Source organism: Semicossyphus pulcher, unplaced genomic scaffold, assembly GCF_022749685.1.
Source record: "Semicossyphus pulcher isolate SPU_LCO1_2020_fin unplaced genomic scaffold, fSemPul1.0.p SCAF_23, whole genome shotgun sequence".
Taxonomy (NCBI): Eukaryota; Metazoa; Chordata; class Actinopteri; order Labriformes; family Labridae; genus Semicossyphus; species Semicossyphus pulcher.
In genome coordinates, this window is record NW_027211697.1 from 9091339 (window position 1) to 9112940 (window position 21602).

Sequence of the window (21602 nt, forward strand, 5' to 3'; positions counted from 1 at the left end):
AAGGGAAACAGCTAACCTGGCTCTGTCTGGAGGTTACAAACTATCTACCAACACCTTCACAGTTCACTCTGCTGTAAGTAGGCAGCTAGCATAGCTTAGCTCAAAGACTGGAGTCAAAGGGAAACAGCTAGCCTGGCTCTGTCTGGAGGTTGTAAACTCTTTCTACCAACACATTTACTGCTCACCCTGCTGAAAGTACGCATCTAGCATAGCTTAGCACAAAGACTGGAGTCAAAGGGAAACAGTTAGCCTGGCTCTGTCTGGAGGTTGTAAACTCTGTTTACTAACACCTTCACAGTTCACTCTGCTGTAAGTAGGCAGCTAGCATAGCTTAGCTCAAAGACTGGAGTCAAAGGGAAACAGCTAGCCTGGCTCACCGGAGGTTACACATTCTATCTGCAAACATCTTTACAGTTCACTCTGCCAAAAGTAGGCAGCTGGCATAGCTTAGCACAAAGACTGAAATCAAAGGGAAACAGCTAGCCAGGCTCTGTCTGAAGGTTACAAACTCTTTTTACCAACACCTTTACAGCCCACTCTGCTGAAAGTAGGCAGCAAGCATAGCTTAGCACAACGACTGGAATCAACGGGAAACAGCTAGCCAGGCTCTGTCTAAAGTTCACAAATTCAGTTTACTAACCTGATCAGCTCACTCTGCTGTTAGCATAGCTTAGCACAAGGAGTGGAATCAAAGGGACACTGAAGGTTTAACTCTATTTACTAAAACCTTCACAGCCCACTCTGCTAGACGTAAACAGTTAGCATAACTTAGCAAAAAGACTGGAAAGAAATGGAAAAAAACTAGCCTGCTTGCTTAATCTCTTTATTAATTTGTACGAATCCAAACGGTTAAAAAAACAAAAACAAATTTGGATTCTATGGGAGGTTACGTGTTGAATTATTTCTTGACTGAAAGGCAACTGATGGAGACTTACAGAGGATATGGGTTGCAGCCAAGAAATCATTAGGAAAATTCCACCGTTTTTTTTAACACTTTGGCCCTTATACATGATAAAAATAAATATATAGCTTTTTTATTAGTGAGCTTAAGGGGTGTTTTAAGGCAGATTGCAATTGGTTAGAACCAGGCATGTGATTTCCCTGTTTTCAGCAATTATGGCTGGCAGAAGCCTTAAAAATTACTAGACAAAAAGGATAGTGATATTGATATCTAACTCTAAACCATAAGGGTATTTCCAGACATATCAAACAATTTATTAAGGGAAGTATTTCAATAGCATTTAGCTAAATTGTTTGAGTTGAATGAAAGGGGTTTTATTTCCTCCCCTCCTGTGTAAATGCATAATATTGCTCTCAGAAAGAACTTCATTCATCCACTGTTAGTAATGATACACGAAACCTCCTCCATTGAGTTGGGCTGTATCAAAAAGGCTGAGGTCATGATAGCTGACACAGATAAACCCCAGGAGAGAGAGAGAGAGAGAGAGCGTACTCACATATTACAACTTTAGTTGACCCTAAAGGAACTGAAAAGGCCTATATCCAAGGTAAAGAAGATATAAATCAGTCTGATGATTAATTTAACTTGGACCATTTATCATTTAACGTATCTCATATCTGTATAAACACCAGATTATGACAATAATAATTGTGGTTGTTCTTGAGAAGGAGACACACAAAGTCATGAAAACCCACAGAAATGATGAAGAAATCACTTTTATTGTTTGACATTTTTATAAAAGCAGGAGAGGATGATTGATATGATTTAAAGCACAGTCAGTTGATATACGCAAGTTCAAAAATTAAAGGAAAGCATTTTTAAAATGACACACTTGATGAATCATAGAAGTTGGTTTTGTAAAGTTTCGATGATGTTATGAAATATGATCGCTGGATTTCTCTTGTCCCACATGCACTTAAAACAACCATGCACTGTTGGGCTAAAAAGATGGAGTAAAAGATCTTGAATTATATCTGTCCCTTTCAGTTTTTTGAGATGTGTATTTGCAGCTGATTAAAGGAAAAATCACACAGATTATAATGTAGTATGATAATAGGCCGACAAAATGATCACATGTGTTGGATATTGCCCCGTTATTGGATCAGATATACTCTGGTCTGACCACAAAGCGGAAGATGAACTGGTCATCAGGACAGGGATAGGCAATGTTTGTCCCGTTCCCGGGGATCGAAGCCAGATTTCCCTTGAAGTCCTGAACCTGACAGATGTACTTGCCTTGGCATGTCAGCAGGAGTCGGTTACGGAAGATGATGATGTTCTGCTGGCTGTAGTAGCTTGTGGCAAGTCTTGCGGTAGGGAACGACTCGCACCTCACACCTCGGTTTGAACACTCATATTTATTCCTGAGGACATTTGCCTCCCAGTTGATTGTGTTGACCTGAAAGATCTGACTATTGTGGAGAGGTGTTCTGAACGACGCACTGGTTTGACCGTATGGACTGGCAGTGGGATAATAATAACGGGTTTCGTATTCATAGCCATACTGCCTCCTGTTTGAAGAGCGATAGCGGGTTCGTTCTTGATTTGACTGAGGTTTCCAGAACGGAGCAAGAGCAGTGCTCCATGTCTCAGAGGTGTAGATCCTGGGCTTGTAATCATCGGCTTCTTCGTTGAAGCTTGGGTTGGACTTAAATTTGCTAAAGCCGATCACATGAAACTGGTATGCTTTCAACATGTTCTCACGATACACAGTCTTATGAGTGCCGTAGAGAGAAGAGTTGAACTCCAGCCCATACAGTGTCTCGACAGGGATCATCGGGAATCGAATTCGATTCAACAGATCAACCTGGGTTTCAAAACTTGTCGAGTTGCCCTTCTCTGTGATCCAGCTCTCTACAGTCTGAAGCAGAAAATATTCATCTGGCACCACCAGGTCTGAGCGGACCAGAAGGGCTTGAAGGATTTTAACAGGGAGGGGGATCCAAGCAGGAGACATGGTCAGGTTTTGGTAGTTCCAGGCCAGATACTGAACACAGTTCTCCTGGAGGACCAAGTCCTCGGTCTCCTCTGCATATTTGTAGAGGGACACCTGGGTTTGGAACGAGGCGTCTTCTGGGAGGATTTTAGTGAACAGCCGGCCTGTGTCCTCCATCAGCTGCTTCAACCCATACTTAGAAGCCATCCAGTGGAGGCACTGCGCCGAGGTGAAGGTCACATCGATCTTCCGGGTGTAAAGGTACCTATCAAAAACAGATTATAGAATATATTTTTGATTTTTAAACGACAATTTGCTTACAATTTCGCTCTCAAGAAACCCCTGTGTCATACAAATTAAGTTATAGTAGTTCAAGTTTACCTGATGAAGGAGGTAAAATATGGTTGGCAAGACTGGCTGATGCTGACTGTGATATTAGTCATCTCATCTGAAGCGTTGAAGTTTGGGAATCGTGAGATGATTATTTTGTGCGTACAAATCTTTGTCTCCATCATCTCCAGGGTCCCATCCTCCTTTCTGTTTCCAGTAGCACTCTGGGCTGAGATCAGGAAATCACAACCCTTTCCGCTGTCGAAGATTTGGCCGAGCTCATCGGACACACTGATGCTGTGGTCCAGCAGGTGTGTAGAATCATCGATGGTCGCGTTTGTACCTGTAATTACAAATTATTTCCTTTATTGCACAGTATCTTCTTTTAGTTACTGGATAACCTGTCTTTATGTATTCAATGTTGCCTATAAGAGTTTAGATACACATCACCTGTTTCACAAATGACTCCAACATCCTCTTTGTGTGAGCAGTCAGTTAGTCCCCAGCTTTTGAAGGTACAGGTAGACAGATAGTTCTCTGTGCCTTTACAGACAAGATCATCCAGCCAGATAGGTCCAGTAGCTATGAGGTAAAATAAAAGGGAATAAATGTGTTAATTACGTTAGAAACACACTAAACAGAGTGCTATTTGAGGGCTGAATTTGTACCGTGTGTATATTAATCACAACTCCTCATTACAACAATTTCACTGCCCCCTGGTGGACAAATGGAAGTAGAGTGCACCTTGTCCGTAGTCCTTCCCGATGACAACAGATACGGCTCCGGGGAAATTGAGCTGACGACACACCACCTGGGCCTCAGCCATGTCCCAGCCGTCGTCACAAACTGTTCCCCATTTCCCATCGTGGTAGACTTCCACACGGCCCTCTGAAGTACTCCCTGAGCCAAACAGCCTCACGTCACCGTCCTGCAGCTCAGGGGTTCTTTCTGTGTGCAAACACAGGGGGGAGATATCAACCAAGGCCATGACACAGAGAGGCTGTACAAATATTTGGATAAGCCAACGCCTGCATGGTCAAAATATGCAAGTAGAAACCCACAATTTATATAAAATCCTGCATAAGTAACTGGTAAAGTATAAAGTATTTTCGTTCCATTATTTACTTTAAAAGCATTTTCTAAGAATGTTATCTTCACACGGACGCTTCAGATTACTCACTGAACAGGTTCAGCTTGAATGCCTCTCCAGACACAAAGAGAAGTAGCAGAAGCCACAGAGTGCACAAGTTTCGATGTGTGTGCATTTTCAAACCCCAGGACTGCAACAGAAAGTTGATGACAAAGAAGTCAAGTCAAGTCAAATTTTGTTTATATAGCACATTTCACACACACACACACACACACACACACACACACAGACACAGACGCTAAAAGTTTTAGCCATAAACTGATGAAAAGAGTATAGTTTTTTTTAAAGCAAGATTATGCTTTGATTATGATAACGACTTTGATATTACCTAAGAGCACCTTTAGTCGAACTGTAGTGTTCTTTTCTTGGTCTTGTTGCATATAAATCAATACATTTGTTGTTCAGAAGGGTTAAAATACAATCACTGTAGCGTTTGCCTGCACTTTAACATGTTGTAAGATGAATGCATTTTTTTGTAAGTTAAACTATGCTAAATGTGCATTCAAAAATCTTTACAATAGAACCGCATTACCTTCTCCCCTCTGGTTATGAAGAGATGTCGTCCTCAAATTTGCTTCCCCCTTGAAAAATCAGCAACAAAAATCTCTCTTTTTAAAGACCTGCCAAAAGAGGGAGGGTTCAGTGTAGGTTCACTTCCCAATTCCCACCGCTTTCCCTAAGTTTCATTTCACATGAAAAGCAGACAATTGGGAAGTTGCACAACGGCATTTGATCCAGTCTTGACTTGTTTGTGTCCAATTTAGGTTGAACTAGTTCTGCATAGACACAATGCGTGTGGGGAAACAAAATAAAGTGGGCGGGACAATTTTAACAGAGTAGATGCTATTTCCTGTATTCTGGTGCCTTTTAACATGTAGTATGATAATCATCTGGCTATAGCAAAACATCATAGGAGGAACAGGATAACATCATAATAGCTTTGTGGCACAGGCCCCATATTTATACTTACATTTCAAATAACTTAAAATCCAATATATATAATCCCAAAATCTAATAAGATATAGAAATTAATATTAACAATTAATCAGCAACGATGACTTAAGGGGGTTGATGCTTTTTGCTGTTTTTTAATGTAAATGGAACTGACTCTAAAGTTCCTTAAATAAATTAGTCAACTAGCACTCAAGTATAAAGGTGTGGGTCTATGCCTGTAAAATAAATGACACTTATTGAGGGTGAATTGTGGATTTACAGTGAAAAAATAAGCCTGGGACGATACACCTAGGAATTGTATTGACGTTAAGTTATCAAATAAATGATGATGCTCTCCTGTCTATATTGGTCATTATGGTGCACCATGACTCAAACGTTTCCCAATTGACTTCCATAAAATTCTGATAAGAGAGCCTCCATCACAAAGTACTCTAAACTGTCAAATCCATTTCATCACTCACCTCAGCAACGGAGCTCTCTCTCCACTCTCCCTCTCTCTGCATTCTGACTCTCAAGTGCCTAGATGTCAAGAAGGGTGGTGGAGCCAGCCAGCTCTCTTTTCAGAGCTAACGTAAATCAACATCATGCTAACTTTGTTGGGCCAACTAGGCATTTATTTGTCAAAACGGGGAGCGCTTGTTAGTTAGCTAATTACTAACAGCAGCGATGATGACTAACTTTTCTCTTCTTCAAAAATCTCCTTATGTACATTTCTATGGGAATCAAAACATAAGCGTTGACGCTCCCGTGTGGATGTAAGGGTGCACTTTGCTGCCGAGCTGCCTGTGTACAAGGTAGCAGTGAAAACCTGGACCGGAACATCCTTATATGGGAATTCTCCCAATGAGCAGGCGGAATGGATTTGACTGACAGAGCGCTCTCAAAAGAACACCGCGTGGATCAGTTGCACTGATTTTCGATGTGCTAAAAGTGGGTGAGTCCGAACCAATAGTCTTAAAAAGTGGGTGGGACTTGTCCGATAGACACACACATTTGAATGAAATGTCAAGACTCGGAGAATAGGAATCAAGATTTTACTCAGCCATCCCACCAAAAACATTACATACAGAATGATTATCACAAAATGTCCTTCGATTATTGTTGAGCTTTAGGAAGAATAAAAACAGGCCTTTAGTTATTCCAACCAGGAACACGTGTAGTGAACAGGGTGATGTTTACCATGGAGCAAAGGGGAAAAAACCTTCCACCTTCTGAGAGTGTACAGCATGTGCATGAAAATGTATGCTTTAGGAGAAAGTAGTCACAGTCTGATAAATCAATTTCTTGTACATTCATTTTAAGAAAAGGCGACAGTGCTGTTGAGGGCCTGGGATGGGGATGAGCCACCACAAGACATTGTCTGTTTTCACTTGTGCATCCTTAAAACCCAAAAATAGGACTGTAATTGACAGTCTCAGCCCACACTTCTTCTTTACACTGAAGACGATCCTTTAAGGGTTGGAGTTGCGTCTCATGAAGATAGCAGTGAGTGCAGTTACTTCAACAGTGACTGCATTGTAAACAAAAGAGAACAACAGTGCAGTTTCCTCTAAATCGTGTCTCTCAATCTATATGAACTCCAAGCCCTCATATTTCACATCCCCAATCTTGGTTTCTGGTAAAAGGATGCGTCCGTCAAGCGTGAAAGCCATGATGTACGTGGCGATCTTTCCGGCGTCTTCTTCCGACTTGAGCGCCAGAATGATCTTGTCTTTTGTGTTGGGGACAAACTTGAAGGAGGAGAAACCGTGAGTGGGGTTAAGCTCACCCACTCGACTCACAATGATGTCTTTGAAATCTGGCGAGCAGTTAAGGACGAGGTTCGCGCCCCGGCGCTCGTCTGCCGTCTCCTCGTAGCGCTCCTTGCTGGCACGGCGAGGGAGGAAGAACCAGCGCTGCAGGGTGTCGCTCCAGGCTGCTGACTCATGGATAAGATACCCTGCGGAGAATCAGAAGAATACGGTTAGGAGTTAGACAAAGACAGAATAAATGGCAGCAGTTATGAGTGAAGCCAAAGTTACATCCTCACCTGGAGGTTCTATCTTTGCAGCAAACTTTAGAGACTTGTACTTGGGAACCCAGTTCTCATGTTGTACATCCCCTCTGTAGCCAATCACTTTCACCCATTCGGGGTTGTTGTTAACGAACACGCCTTCTGTGGTGGTCCACTCTTTGCCCAGACCACCGACGTAAAGGTGCTTGTCCTTCACTGCCATCCACTCAGCTTTGAACCCTGTCAGGAGAAAGCACAAGTCCTGCATTCATAATCATACTTAAGTAAGAGTATAAAAGTATTATGTGGTGTCAAGTACATATTTCAAAAGGGAAGTTTTGCCTTGTTTTATGTTGACATACAGTATAATTGGTTTCTGTATTCAATTAACGCAATTAAATGAGTCTGCTATCGTTCTCCTGCTCGCTGTGGACTCTGCCTCACCTGCTACATTTCTTTGACTCAAATAAATACGGCTCAATATCAAAGTCCGCTTAAAAACTGTCCATAACTGATATTTTGGGGTGGAATTTACAGTGCTTGGAGTGTAGTTTTGTAGCTAATCTGATGACAGGAAATACAAGTAGAGACAGCCTGTAGGCCAAGAATGAATAGCTGCGCTACTGATGGGAAGCTGTGCCAGAGACGCAGAGGAAATCGGCAAAAATGGCAGCCATTTTTAAAATTAGACAAATCTGATGGATAGTGATAAGGTTAAAATTAAGCCAATCATACCTTAAAGTATCAGTGATTACTTATTATGCAGAACATGGCAGCTGTGGCTGTTTATTTTTTAGATTGAAGTGGTTTTCAAACAAGGGATCAATGCCTTAAAGAGGGTAACAAAAGAAATCTGTGGGGTTTCATGATAATAAATGGGGTAGTTTAAAGATAGAATCTCGAAGTTCTCTGTTTCATTTTATTTGGCGATAAAAGTTTTTGCGGGAGCATATGTCCCAGATAACCAGACGCCCACGGTTGGCTCCATTTGATATGGTTGTAACTCTTGATTTCCGTCGCTGACAGCCACTTTGCTTTTTTTGACTGTGTGAGCATCAAATTTGTTTCTTTTTCTTTGGATTTTCACTTATTTTTGAAGTTGTATCTGTAGTCATCCATCTTTTCTTTGTTTGTTCAGCCATAGTAGATTATTGTTTACTCGCAACACTTGCAGAGAGCGGAAAAGCAGCCGCTTAGCTCCGCCTACCCTCTCTGGCAGACCAACCACTGCTGGGTGATGGAAAACGCGTCACCAACTGGGCGCCGCTTGTGATTTTTTCAGCGAATGTTATCATCAGCTTTTGTGGTGGTGTCACAAGCCAAAAGGACGGGAGCTACTGGTTTAAAATGTACTGTATTTTATAAACTGTCTTATTGTGAAAAGCAACTAGTAAAGACAGCTGTCAAAAGATTGCAGTTTGCGTATAAAGTAGAAAAAATAGAAATACTCATATAACATAAGGAATTTCAGCATGTACGAGACCAGGTTAATACCAACCTTTGGCAACATTGCCATCTCCGTCAGTTAGGATCACCCAGGGCACAGCTTTGTCACCATCAATGTGGTAGACCACACCCGTTCTGTCATCCACGCTGTACAGCTTCCCATTAAACACCACCAGCTCCGACAGCTCCATACCCCTGCCCTTCTCCGACAGGTGGCTTTCCAGCACCACCTTGTCTGTGTCCCATTCAACTGCTACCTTGTCGCCGCTTTGGGACACCAACAGGTACCCCCGCCGCATGTAGCTGTACCACGTCAGCTTCTTTTCACTACGAGAGCTTGTGTCCAGGTCTGCGATGACCCCGATGCGGTAGCGGGTGCCCTGCGGCGTGCGCTCAGGCCGGCTGAGGGGGTAGGTGTCATTGTAGTGGGAATCAGACTGCTGGCTGTCGCTGCGGCTTGCTCTCCAGCTGGGTGAGCTGTAAGAGCTAGGGCCCATGCCTGAGCTGAAGTGCATGAAGAGCAGCAGCAGCATGGCCAGGGAGGCAGCCACCGCCACGATGGGCTTCCATTTAAGGCGGAAACGAGGGTCAGTGGTGTTGGCCATGGAAGCCAACATAGGGAGGCCTCCGACAGAGATACGCAGACTGTTCATCTGCTCATTCTGCTCCAGTCGAGTGAAGCCTGGGGTAGCAGGCATGGAGGACGGAGGCCTGGTTTGACCTGAAAAAAAAAACAGAGATAGACGGTAAAATGTGTTTGCAGGGCGACATCTGTGTTCACATATTAACTGATTCCATGACTTGTGGATTAAGTGATGGATTGCATTGTTTACTAGTCTATTTTTAAGCCCAGTCATTGCTTTACAAGAAGGTAAATATTGCTCTCTTGTTAACAAGTCTAACCATTCCCATTTGTTTCCCATTTGTTACTTACAAAGCTCCATCCAGAGTCAGATTTACAGACATATTACAAGTCTCGTGTTAATTATTTATCTCTTCTCGCATGCTAAATGTATCAAAAAATGAGTATCAAAATCTCTTTTCTTTTCCTGTAAAACATTTACAAAATTTATGAAGGCAAGTCCTGAACTCCAAGTTACATTAAGTCATCAAATTACATGACTCAAGTGAGATGCAAACCCCACCCATCGTTGGATCATGATTTGACCTTTAGCAATAGGGGGGAGCAACCACGGAAACGTCTCAGTAAGCAAATGAGTTTTCAGCTGGTAAAAACTTTGCTTACATTTAACTAATGTATTCATTAAACTGTCATCCAAACGCACATGAGAGAGGTGTGTATGGAAGCCGAAAATGCTCTTCAGGGCTTGTACTCAGGCTTCTCTGGCCTTCCTGGGACCTCTCTCTCTCTTTCCCCTGGCTAGCTGGCTGTTTTGGATCTTGATATTAGTCTTCCAGGAGATTAAGCATCTCCTCTTGTCTTTCTGTCTCTCACTCATGTGTGCATGTTGTTGTCTTCTCTCTTTCCCTCTCTGTGTGTTTGTTCCTTTCTCTGATCGGTGTGATTGAGCTTTGCTTTTGTATGTTTATATGTGGGAGGTTTGTCCTCCTTTCACATCTCCATGGTGGACAGAAGGTCTTGTGACTCAGCTCTGTTTGCCATCCCATGTCATCCCGGATCCATGGTTTGGATAAATGTTTACAATCGATCTATAATTATATGATGTCCTCTGTTGCTCTCCTGTGAGGTTTCTCCCTTTTGATCCTGGTTTGTTTGGGAGTATTTTACTGATCGCAGTGGAGGGCCTGAGGACAGGGGGTGTCGCAAGCTGTACAGACTGTAAAGCCCCATGAGGCAATTCTATGAGAGAGGGCTACAAAAATAAAAGCCACAAAAAAAGACACTCTGTTCCTTATTATTCTGTTAAAACATTTTGTTTAAAGCCTTTTTTTGCTAGCTGCCATTAGCATCCAAATTAATATCTCAGTTAACATGAACTACGGATGCACATTGCTGACCAAGCTAGGGCTAGCTGCTAACTTAGAGTTTGCTAACAACACTTATCTTCAGCTCTACCTCCCTGAGATGGCCCAAATACCAAACTCAAGTGACTTTATGGTGGCTCTGTCCACTTATTCTGGTAACAATAGCAAAAAAAACGCAGAAGAGTCTTCAAGCTAACTTTTAGCAAACTGGCTCAGTCAGTTTCAGGCAAATGTTTAGCTAACATTTGTTTAGTTCGTACCAGAGAGAAAGGCTCTAACTTTGTGTATTATATTATATAAATTCAACTTTCCATTTGTAAAAGAAAGATTGTGTTAATGCTTACCTAAAAGTAAGTCTTGCTTCTTATATACATGTCACACAGGACCAGGCGTTAGCATAAGTTGAGCTACACAGAAAGTAAACAGTTTAACACCACACAGTGTCAGGTGGAAAGGAATAGTTGTTACACCTGCTTTGTCCTGTGAGCTAATACCAACACTAGTAAAAGGGTTGGTCTATATTTTCATTAACCCTATAGTAAACTCAAATTGGGGGAAATTAAAGTTCTTTCTGGGAAAAAAAGGCTTCAAAAAACAAACGATGAAGCTAAACAGAAAATCTGTCAAACACATTATGAACAATGCTATTTATCTGAAGACAACAATGATTCTTTCAAACATAACTCTCACCCAGCCTACAACATGACAGCACCAGTAATAAAACTATAAAATCCAACTCACATACTCTCCATAGGTTGACTCTCTTTACTTCTAAATCAAGTCCTCAGTGTGGATGGCAGGCAGATCACTCATTCATTCTGTTCTTAACATGCCATTTTGAATCCAGGTAAGAGCTCTCATATGTATGGCATGAGTCTATGACGAGATCAGGAAGTAGCCCAGCTTTGGGTTGGGTGAATATCAGGTGGCCACCGTTGGGCCTCGTCAACGTGGAGACTGGGAGGAGCCCGATCAGGGACAATAAAGCGACTACCTGCGAGCAGGTAAATCAGGAAATACACAACGAGCAGGCAGATGGGTCACATACCACTGTCAAAAGCTATGCCCTGCTTTGTTATATAAGAAAGCTGACAGGGTAAGTCTGTCCACAGGAAAATATTTTTTATAAAGAATTAGAAATAGATAATCTTTGGCTTTTAGGCTGCTGTTCAAACAAATCCGGATATTATGAAGTGTCCTCTTCGACCAACCTGTTGGAGCCACAAGTTAATTATTTCATCACAAGACAATGAACAGATTACTAATTAACAACAAGTAATAACCTGTCTATCTAATATTAAAACTAACACCTGTTCAGATAAAGGTCAAATGATAGGGGTTACCAGCTCATTAAAAGAGGTTGTTGAGTTGTTGCCTGTTTTTGGATAAAAAAAAAGAATTTTGGGGCGCTCAGCGGTTAAATCGTCAGTCCATGTACAGAGACTGTCGTCCTCAATGCGGTGGCCCCGGACTTGACTCCCGTCCTCGGCCCTTTGCCGCATGTCATCCCCCATTCTCTCTTCCCATGTTTCCAACACTATCCACTGTCCCTTCTATCAATAAAAGGCATAAAAGGCCAAAATCTAAATAGATAAATAAATAAAATACATCTTGAAAACATAATGTTTGTGTCTGGTAAATTGTAAGGGGGCATTTTTCACTATTTTTGACATCTGAATCAGTGAATATACCCAGAAAATAATCGCAACCGATAAAAAGTAATCCTTGCAGCCCAAGTTAAGCTAAAAAAGTATCTTTCTTATAACTGAAAATTACTAATAAAAGGGTATGTTAAACAACATTAAACAGAAATCCATTAAAGTAAGAGCTAATACAACACAAAGGCAGGTCTAAGTAGTCTCTATTCCCATACTGATGCTTGCTTTATCACCCAATGTGACCTCATCTGGCTCTTGGTTTCTACACTAGCAGGGTCACCACCAACAGGCTCTTTAGCGTAGAAACTCTGTCTACTCCCAACCACATTCCAGGGGGACCTCTGAACTCCGGAGCTGCACCCTCTGTGGCCTAAAAATGGCTGCATTTCTCTGAGAGGAGCTCAAAGACCCTTTCATAAGAGGGGCCTCGAGCCAAACAGCAATCCACTATGGCAGCAACATCATGGCCATAAAGATGAAATCTACTCCGTGAAATGCAACAAGAAGTGGCTAATTTTTCTCCCAATGCTGATTAAAACAGACTCACCCCTCCGTCTCCTCCTGCCAGCATTCTGACTCTGTGACATCAAATCTACCTTTCCGTCCTAAAAGCCGACCTGCACAATCGCTCCCGAGCTCTTTATGTTCTTTCTGCTTGCACATTAGTTGCAGAGTAACCATGACTAGGGGTTATTACGATGAACTTTAACTGCACTTGGAGGATTATCATCCAGTCCAAAGGGTCAAACCTCGCAGGAGGCCATTCATTAAGTTTTCATTCATTATAGTAACCTCTGAACGGGGAGGTACAAAAGGTGAGGGAAGCATGCATTACCTGCACAATAACTAAGGGAACACCAGCAAATCCTGCAGGCTGAATAGATGTGAAAAACAAACATGGGCTCGTTTCAAGAGTTTGACTACTGGGGGTGTTTCTGTGATGTAATCTCAGTTCTGTGACTGGACTGGGGCCAGAGATCAGCAGTATTACAACACCATCAACAGGGAAGCTACTGTATAGGAAGTCAAACTTACTTGTAATTAACGCTTAAGTTCAGAGGAAGGGCTTTGAAATGTGATATCTGTCCTAGATAGCCATACAGTTTATTCTGAGTTAGCTGTGTATCTGATACCTCTGGTTGCATAACACCATTGTGAATACTATAGTAAATCAAATAGCAATAGTAGGTGAGCTAATATTTGATTTTCAGGGTTGTAAACAAAACGATAAACGTCCTTGAACTGTTATCTAGTTATTTTGTCTGTTAAAGTTTTTCCACCTACAATATCTGAAATACCCTGAGAGTAGATGTATCCATTTTTTCTAGACCTGAACCAATAAGGGAATATTTAGACTGTTACAGATGTAGATTTCAGAGGGTAGAAATTCACTGATTACCAATATGATGGCTGCTATATGATATTCTTTAAGCTGGAATGAGAGACATATCTGTTCTATGTGGATTTTGCACTGATACAACTATGCAAAGGTTCTCAGAATCATAATCAGGAGTACTTTATTTATCCCCGGGGGTGAATTCGAGCATTGCAGTTGCCCTTATGCAGACTAGAAGTATGAAGAAATTTAGGGAATATAGGTAGATAAAAAAATATGAAAAAATATGTTAATTACAGTGAATTATATACAGCCTACATTTAAACAATACAACAGTAACAATCTCGAAGATTTTCATTTAGGCTAAATAAATGTCTGTTAAGTCACTATCTATCACTGAGGTAACACAATGGTGATTGAGTCTATGGCCCACTGGTGAAAGCCCTTTAATTTGCAGTATTACAGACTGGGTGTTTGTGACAACTTTGTGGAAAAAAATCATAAGTGGCGCCCAGTTAGTGACGTGTTTTCCATCACCCAGCAGTGGTTGGTCTGCCAGAGAGGGTAGGGCGGAGCTAAGCAGCTGCTTTTCCGCTCTCTGCAGGAGTTGCGAGAGAACAGTAATCTACTATGGCTGAACAAACAAATAAAAGATGGATGACTACAGATACAACTTCAAAAATAATTGACAATCCAAAGACAAAGAAACAAATTTGACGCTCAGATGAAGCAAACAGTCAACTGTGGATGTGACACATGCAACACTGTCTGGATATCTGGGAAGTGTGCTCCTGCAATTACCGTTTATCGCCGTAGTTGCGGCCAAAGAGAACGAAACTGAGACCTTCGAGATTACAACTTTAATGTTGCCCAGTTGAAAATAAGTGCAAGTGTCTGAGTGTCAGACACTCAGAGGGAGGAGTTGAAAAGTTTGACCGCCACAGGCAGGAATGACTTCCTGTGGTGTTTGTGGAGCATCTCGGGGAAATGAGAAGGCTGCTCTCTTAATAATAATAAATATTGCTTGATTATGAAGACTGTTGCCAATATTTTCTGTTGGGCAACTTAAAGATTGATCAGCTAAATGTTTCAACTGTAATAATGTATGAATAAGTAAAGTTGTTGCTCTAGGGTTGCTGAATTGCTCTGTGCCACCATAAAGGACGACATCTGGGGAGGTTTCCTTCAAAGGAGACCCACAGTGAGTGTGAGGCCCATAAATAGTTTACTTGTTGCTGTAAGGCAGATTCTCAAACTTCTTCAGGTCAAAGGACGCCCAAACAGATGTGCATTGCACTATGGAGCTGGTTTTATGTGGTTGTATACAATCAGAAGATAGTTTTCTATAAAAAGACCTACATCAAAGACTTTATTATTTCTCATAATGTTGCAATCCTTATTTGCTATTTGCAGCCATTTAATTCATTAAGCACCTTAGCTCTGAACTCAACCAGCTTCATTAGCTATATAGCCTACTATTTTATAAACTGAAGTTTATTTCATTAGAGGGATATTTAAGGTCTCCCTTTAATCATTCACACAGAGAGAGAGACTTGTCATTTACATATGTGTGCATGTGTATCTGTTGTCTCCTGTCCTGTTCCTGCCAGCAGCGCAGAGGTTAACACGGATACCATCACAAACCGCTGCGTTCACAAACCTTTTCCGACCCAGCAGCTTCTTATGTTTTGTTTCCTACTCACCGCTGCACTTAGATGGTCAGCTCACAGTCCGCTGCAGGTTGGAGCTCGGATGACATTGTTGTATCGCTTCCTTCTTCGGCTCCGTTTCCTCCGTTCCCCGTTGACCAGGCAGCCGATCATTACTTCCTGTATGTACTGATGACGAAAGCAACGTGACGTGCACCGCTCAGTGGATGGAAGAGGGTTTGTCAAGCGTTGCCTTTAAGTGCTGTCGAATATTTTACAACTACGAGCCGACACGTAATTTAGCCTTCTACATGCAAGAATACAGAACTTTGTAAGTGCCTATCTAAAGTAGGCAAACAGTAAAGATGAATGTAATGTAAATGATCTTGTTCCAATAATATATAGATTTTTGTCTACTAATTATTTTAGATAAGTTAATTTGGATTTGTATAACCTATAAGTTAATTTACAGAACTATCAGCAATGTTAAACCAAAGACAAAACCTTTAAAGCAGATTATTTATTTTGTTTTGGCAATGCAAAAAGAAATGCTTTTTGAGTCCTTCAATGCTTTTACCACATCAATTTAAGATATTAAGTTTATCATTAATAAAAATTCTGTATCATTTTAACGCCATGTAGGATGTTTCTGTAGCTCACAAAAAATGCAGGATAGTGAGTCTAAATCATTTTTTTAAAGAACTATTTTGTTATCATTGAAGAAAAATGCTTCCCTGACATTTAACTTTTAATAGGACATGTTTGTTTAGTTCTTGTGTAAACTATGCAAATATCTTATTGTCTTTCCCTATCACAGTGCAGTCTTCAAAGTTTACGCGTTCCTCCACATTCATCAACACAATTACTATTCAAATATTTGCTAAGGGAGCACCGCCCTGCACCGAGTCCGGCTTTGTCTTTAAAGGAGGATACAAATTATGGGTTGACTCAAAAGGTTAAAACAAAAAAAGGTGTTTTATTTGGCAAACCCTGTGAAATACAGAATACTGTATAAGGCACTTTCAGGTGAAATTATTGTAAAGCCATTGAGTACAACATTGAAACCGCAACACATAAATTGTACAACTACAGTGTGAGAAAGGCGAGAGAAAGTCAGCAGAAAAAGCAATGTAGCAAAGGAATATGGTTTGATTGTCAAAGTTAATAAATATATATTTTATCCCAATGTCACCGATTTCCTGAAATAAATTTGTTGGTGAAACATTTGCCGATTTTGATATTTCCAATAAAACTGTTACCTGCACATTAAACTACTACAGAGGTAGCTGATACAGATGAATGGTTGGCTACCTTAGAACAAAACATTCTTTACATAGGTTGGATTTAAAACAATAAAATTAGTTATCTTAGATAAGATATTTCAACTGCTAGAAAGAAATTAACCGTTTTTTTCAGTGCATAAAAGCCATTCTTCAGTGGTTGATTAGTAAAAAAGAAACATAAACATGGCATTACAGTAGTTACAGAGGGAACATTTTCAATGCACCCATTAATTAAGTAATAATGGGTTTGTTTTGTGGTCAAAAACAATATGTACTCAAGTGTATGTGTAGGAATTTGAGAGTAAAGAAAACACATCTATGTGTATTAAACAGTAAAACATATTTAAAATTCAACTGTCCAACATGGCACTGCAAAGCTGATTCCCCGGCAACAACTGTATTAAAACTCTTAAACTGCACTCAAACATTTAACAAAAGGGCACTGAAGTTACCACAGCTGGTTTGGTGCGAAGACAACAATGGCAACCGTACTCCTGTCTTTTACCAGAAACATCTCCAAACACAAATGATTGTTTCCATCTGCTGTGTGTGAGCAACACAGCGCTAACCCATCAAACAACTTCCAACAATAAAATGAACTCAAAAAAACACATCAGTGCTCCCAAAACACGTACTGCAGGAAGTAAATTGGAGTGTGGAGAACAGTCCAAGTTGTAAATGAAACCATTGGCACACATCTTTTTTTTTTTTTTAACTTCCCTGTATGATTGATGTGACTGAATATCAGTCTGTCAATAAGTTGGAGGCTGGTAATCCCCTGGGTGCTCCTGGCTGGGGGTGAAAGGCGACTGCTGGTAGCCTGGGGGGCCGCTGCTGCTACTGGGGTATGGAGCAGGAGGGAATGGAGTGGAGTGGTCATTTGCTGGGTCTCTGTACTCCTGATCAAACTCACTGACACCTTGGCGATACCTTCCATAGGCAAAGTAGAACAGGAGAGCCTGTGGAGGGAATCAGAGAGCAGATATTTTACATGACTCACTGGGGAAAGTTTGGTGTTATCATGTGATTTTGTTAGTCAAATTCTTGAAGTGTTGAGAGTCTCACCCAGGAGATTATTGAAAAGAAGGAGAAGGCCACAACAGCCCGTGCCGCATCGCTGTGGACATTTACGTTAGTGGTTTTGGACCACTGGTTGGCCAGGACACAGAAGCAGATGAACCACAGGAATGTCCAGACCGCTGTAAATGTCATATTAAAAAGAAGAAACATATGACATAAATAATGACATAAAAAAAAACCAACTAGGGTGCACTTCCTGTTTTTGAGCACAGTTCCTTTATTCTAGTATGAGAAGTCAAAAGTGAGACCAGACTCTCACCTGAGAAGGCTAAATCTCCTGTAACAATGTATTTTCTCTCTTTGGCATTGCTAATTTGTGGGAAGTAGGCATCCAGCATGAGGAAGACAACACAAGCCAAGAAGGCCAAAATTCCTATTCCCACTCCATAGCTGCAGGCACTGTCATTCTCGTTGAACATGCACTTGGTTTCTTCCTTGGTCATTTCGTTCATGTAGCCTTCTGCTGTGATGGTTGCAAAGACCACGATGGAGAATAACTGCAAAGAAGGGACACACCGAGTTAATCCCAAGGGGGGGGAAGTGGAGAAAATGCATGTTTTAAGTCAAGCAGCTGTGTGGGGCCACATGAGTCTGATCACATGATTCACATCACAAGAATGCTTTCACCAGAAAAAGACATGTAAATCGTGTAATTCACATCAGAACATCTGTCAAGCTAGTTCAGACAAGGGGAGCTGAGCAGATCACACAGGGGAAGACTAAATTCATGGTCTATTTTAAGACTTTAAATGAGGCATAAAAAACAAGCAAAATATATACATAAAAACACACTTTCTTCTTTCAATCTTTGCTTGGCAAATTGCCTTTTTCAGCTTCTTAAAGTTTGCCGCTTCTCTGAAGATGAAGACCTTCTCTGAAGACCTAAATTACATTTGGGTTTTGTATATTTTATTTAACAAAACAAGAAATTAGAAGATGCAACCTTGTGTTTTTACAACAAAGTTTTGTTGTTTTTACATTTCAAAGACTAAACAATTAGCCTAGTCAATTATTATTATTATTTAATGTTTATTTGTATAGGGACAAGTATGAAGCAAGTAAACCAGTGCCACACACTACAGCATTACAGCCTTGGCTAATTTGCAATGCCCTTCCCTAGATGGACCTTTAACATACATAAAATTAACTAGAAATACAAAACTCAACAGCAATAAAAATAGATATAACAAAACAATAAAACCAACTGTAAAAAAGGAAGCACAAAATCAAACACGCCGAGCTAACCGAGCCCTCTTAAAAAACTGTTTCAGATTGAGTTTAAAATGCTCCCAGTCAGGGTCCAGTTTCAGCTCTGCAGGTAAGGCATTCCACATATTGATCCCCTGAACAGAAAAAACACTTCATCCAAGTGATAATTTATGAAGGGGCACCTTACAATCCCCGGTAGATGCTCCACATGTTATAGAGCCTGATACTCTCAGTGGAACCACAAGGTCACTGAGCACCACTAAGCACTTATGGATGAGTTTAAGATTAGCAATAGTGAAAAGTCATTGTTAGTTGCAGCTGTATACTCATAGTACACAAATGCTGGCATCTCTGCACTGGCTACATGTGGCTTGTTGAAATGATTGCATAAACTTATTGATTATTTCTGACTCTTTTAAGTGCCTTTTGATCCCATTCACTCCCTGAGATCCCTAGAAAGGTGGCAAAGCCTTTGTTATCAGGGCCCACTGAATTTAAAATGCAAGAAGAGATACGGGCTGTAACTGTGCATCTTTGTTTGTAAAAAGCTTTTGAGGAACAAGTATTTATCATTGATACATGATAAAGCATTCAACACGCTGACTTAATCTAACTGGAGTCTAACGTTACAACTCGTGGAGTAGTAGAGAGCAACAGGTGACGTCACAGAAATGGTAAATTCATAAACTTTTCCCACACTGAAAACTATCCCGTTAAAAAGAGTGACACTTTATTAGAGCCGTACATCTTTCTAGTTCACGTTTAAAGCAACAGTAGCCAACAACACATACTAAAGAAAACATCTATAGTTAGGTGGAAAAGCTGCAGTTAATACTGTGACACAGCAAAGAGCATGCTAGCGAACGTTAGCTACATTAACGTTAGCTATTACATCAAATTTACTTTTTTTTAACGTTAATTTCAAATTTCAACGGCACACACAGTTCATGTCCAGGGTTTGTTGCCCAGAAAGCGAAAAAGCTGTATCATTGACTGATTTGTATCGACCCAGGCAGTCCACATCTGTTAAAACTAAACCTTGTGATGTGACAGCTGCTAGCTTTGATGCTAACTAATGTAAACGTTTCCGTGTGCTCACTCACCCAGCTCAGGCAGCGCAAAATGGTCTGTGGCTGCTTTATAAAGTTCTCTAAATCAAAAGCACCGCCAGCCAACGAGGCCCCGTAGGCACTGCTCTGCATTTTTAACCCAAAAAATGTCTGTCGAACAACTTAAAGACGAGCTGCAAAATAACCTTCCTGTCAAACTTGGGACAGTTTCGTTTTGTCAAACAGTTTCCTGAAAACTTTTCAAAGACCGCCCCCCCTGCCCTGAGGCGTCCACGCGCTCCTCATAAAATTGCGAGTGCCTAGTTCAGTAAATAACCCTGCATTCACGTGATGTCGGAATAATCGGAAGAAGGAGTTCTCAACTGGTAAAATTGACGTGCAGGCTCCCTTAAGTCTAAACAAAAAACTGGGAACGTTAGGGAGCGTTTTATATGTTTTGTAATTCTGATATTGAAACTTTAGAACACCTGTTTTGGGGCTCGCTTCAACATTGGATTTCTGAAAAGGACTTATACTCACCAACCCTAGTATATAATAATATTAAATTTGGGATTTTAATGGAGGATACAAAAAGGGAAAGGATGTAAAATACCCTGATTATCATGGCCAAACAATTCATCAACAAATGTAGATTTATGAGGACCAGACCAATATTCTTAAACTTCATTAATGAGTTAAAAAACTAAAACAAACAAACAAAACACTGAAATGTATTAAAAATAAACAAGCCTTTGAGATCTACAAAACTATACATATTTTGATTTTTGATTAGATAATTTTACTTTGTATTTATTAATTTCATTCGGAAATTTTGGGTACCCGACTTGCCGAGTTAACAGAATTTACGTCATTACGCAGACACACTGCGGACCAAAGCGAACGTTGGCATGGTGGTCAAAACGTTTTTATTAATTCATATATTGTAAATTGTAACAATGTCAGTAACATTTTAACCGTTAGTTGCTGTTCCAAGTAGAGCTACCTACTTTAGTTCTGAAAAGTGAAATCTAATATAGCTTCATTTTATTGCCTCAATGACCTTTACACATTACAACTGAAATCTGTTGAACAAAAGAAAGAACGATATTCCAATTTGGAAACTACCCATCGGAGGAGCACGTGAACGTAGGGAAAGTACCTTCATGTTATTTCATGTTTTTAGCCGGAAGTATCAAGAAAAAATGAAATCGATTCCTGTCAATTCCGTTGTCATCACCCAGAATAATTCCATATTCCGTCTATGGCTGCATTTTTCCAACATGAAAGTTTGACTAATTTAATGTAGTGTTGTATTACTACACTTTGACCACTGGGGGGAAGTGAACAGCCATGATTCGAATATCACAAAGGTCAACTGCTCTAACTGGCTTCAAGTCAGAAATATGTCAAACATTCACAATTATTACCATTTTAGGGGGGAAAAAATCTAAGTAATTTAACATGTACTTTTTAACCTCCCTACTCCCCCAATACAAAGCATTTCAGCAATGCTTAACAGATTACTTTGCATGAAGCCTAATTGTAGCCTACCAGTGGCAAATAAGGCACAGCTGAGCTGTGACAGAGAGAGAGAGAGAGAGAAAGAGAAAGAGAGAATGAG

At 40.7% G+C, this 21602-nt stretch overlaps 3 protein-coding genes across 4 annotated transcripts; all 3 read right to left on the reverse strand.

Annotated features, from left to right (window-relative positions):
- Positions 1-1661: 1661 nt before the first annotated feature.
- On the reverse strand, positions 1662-5151 carry LOC138602492 (galectin-3-binding protein A-like). The gene is made up of 6 exons (XM_069673957.1): positions 4910-5151; positions 4408-4507; positions 3972-4175; positions 3678-3809; positions 3279-3570; positions 1662-3162 (listed from the first exon to the last, which is right to left on the reverse strand). Exons 2-6 carry the CDS (start codon positions 4490-4492, stop codon positions 2064-2066), a joined length of 1812 nt encoding a protein of 603 aa, XP_069530058.1. The 5' UTR covers positions 4493-4507; positions 4910-5151; the 3' UTR covers positions 1662-2063.
- Positions 5152-6374: 1223 nt separating this feature from the next.
- Positions 6375-15514, reverse strand: cant1a (calcium activated nucleotidase 1a). 2 transcript variants are annotated; one of them, XM_069674521.1, is made up of 4 exons: positions 15415-15514; positions 8823-9491; positions 7361-7564; positions 6375-7270 (listed from the first exon to the last, which is right to left on the reverse strand). In XM_069674521.1, the coding sequence occupies exons 2-4, from the start codon at positions 9466-9468 to the stop codon at positions 6900-6902; spliced, it is 1221 nt and encodes a 406-aa protein (XP_069530622.1). In that variant the 5' UTR covers positions 9469-9491; positions 15415-15514; the 3' UTR covers positions 6375-6899. The 2 variants fall into 2 exon arrangements, with proteins under 2 accessions (XP_069530622.1, XP_069530623.1); XM_069674522.1 differs by lacking the exon at positions 15415-15514 and adding an exon at positions 11459-11590.
- An 802-nt stretch (positions 15515-16316) lies between these two features.
- On the reverse strand, positions 16317-20204 carry syngr2a (synaptogyrin 2a). Its single transcript, XM_069674326.1, has 4 exons — positions 20036-20204; positions 17983-18220; positions 17709-17842; positions 16317-17602 (listed from the first exon to the last, which is right to left on the reverse strand). The coding sequence occupies exons 1-4, from the start codon at positions 20132-20134 to the stop codon at positions 17396-17398; spliced, it is 678 nt and encodes a 225-aa protein (XP_069530427.1). The 5' UTR covers positions 20135-20204; the 3' UTR covers positions 16317-17395.
- Between the last annotated feature and the right edge of the window lie 1398 nt (positions 20205-21602).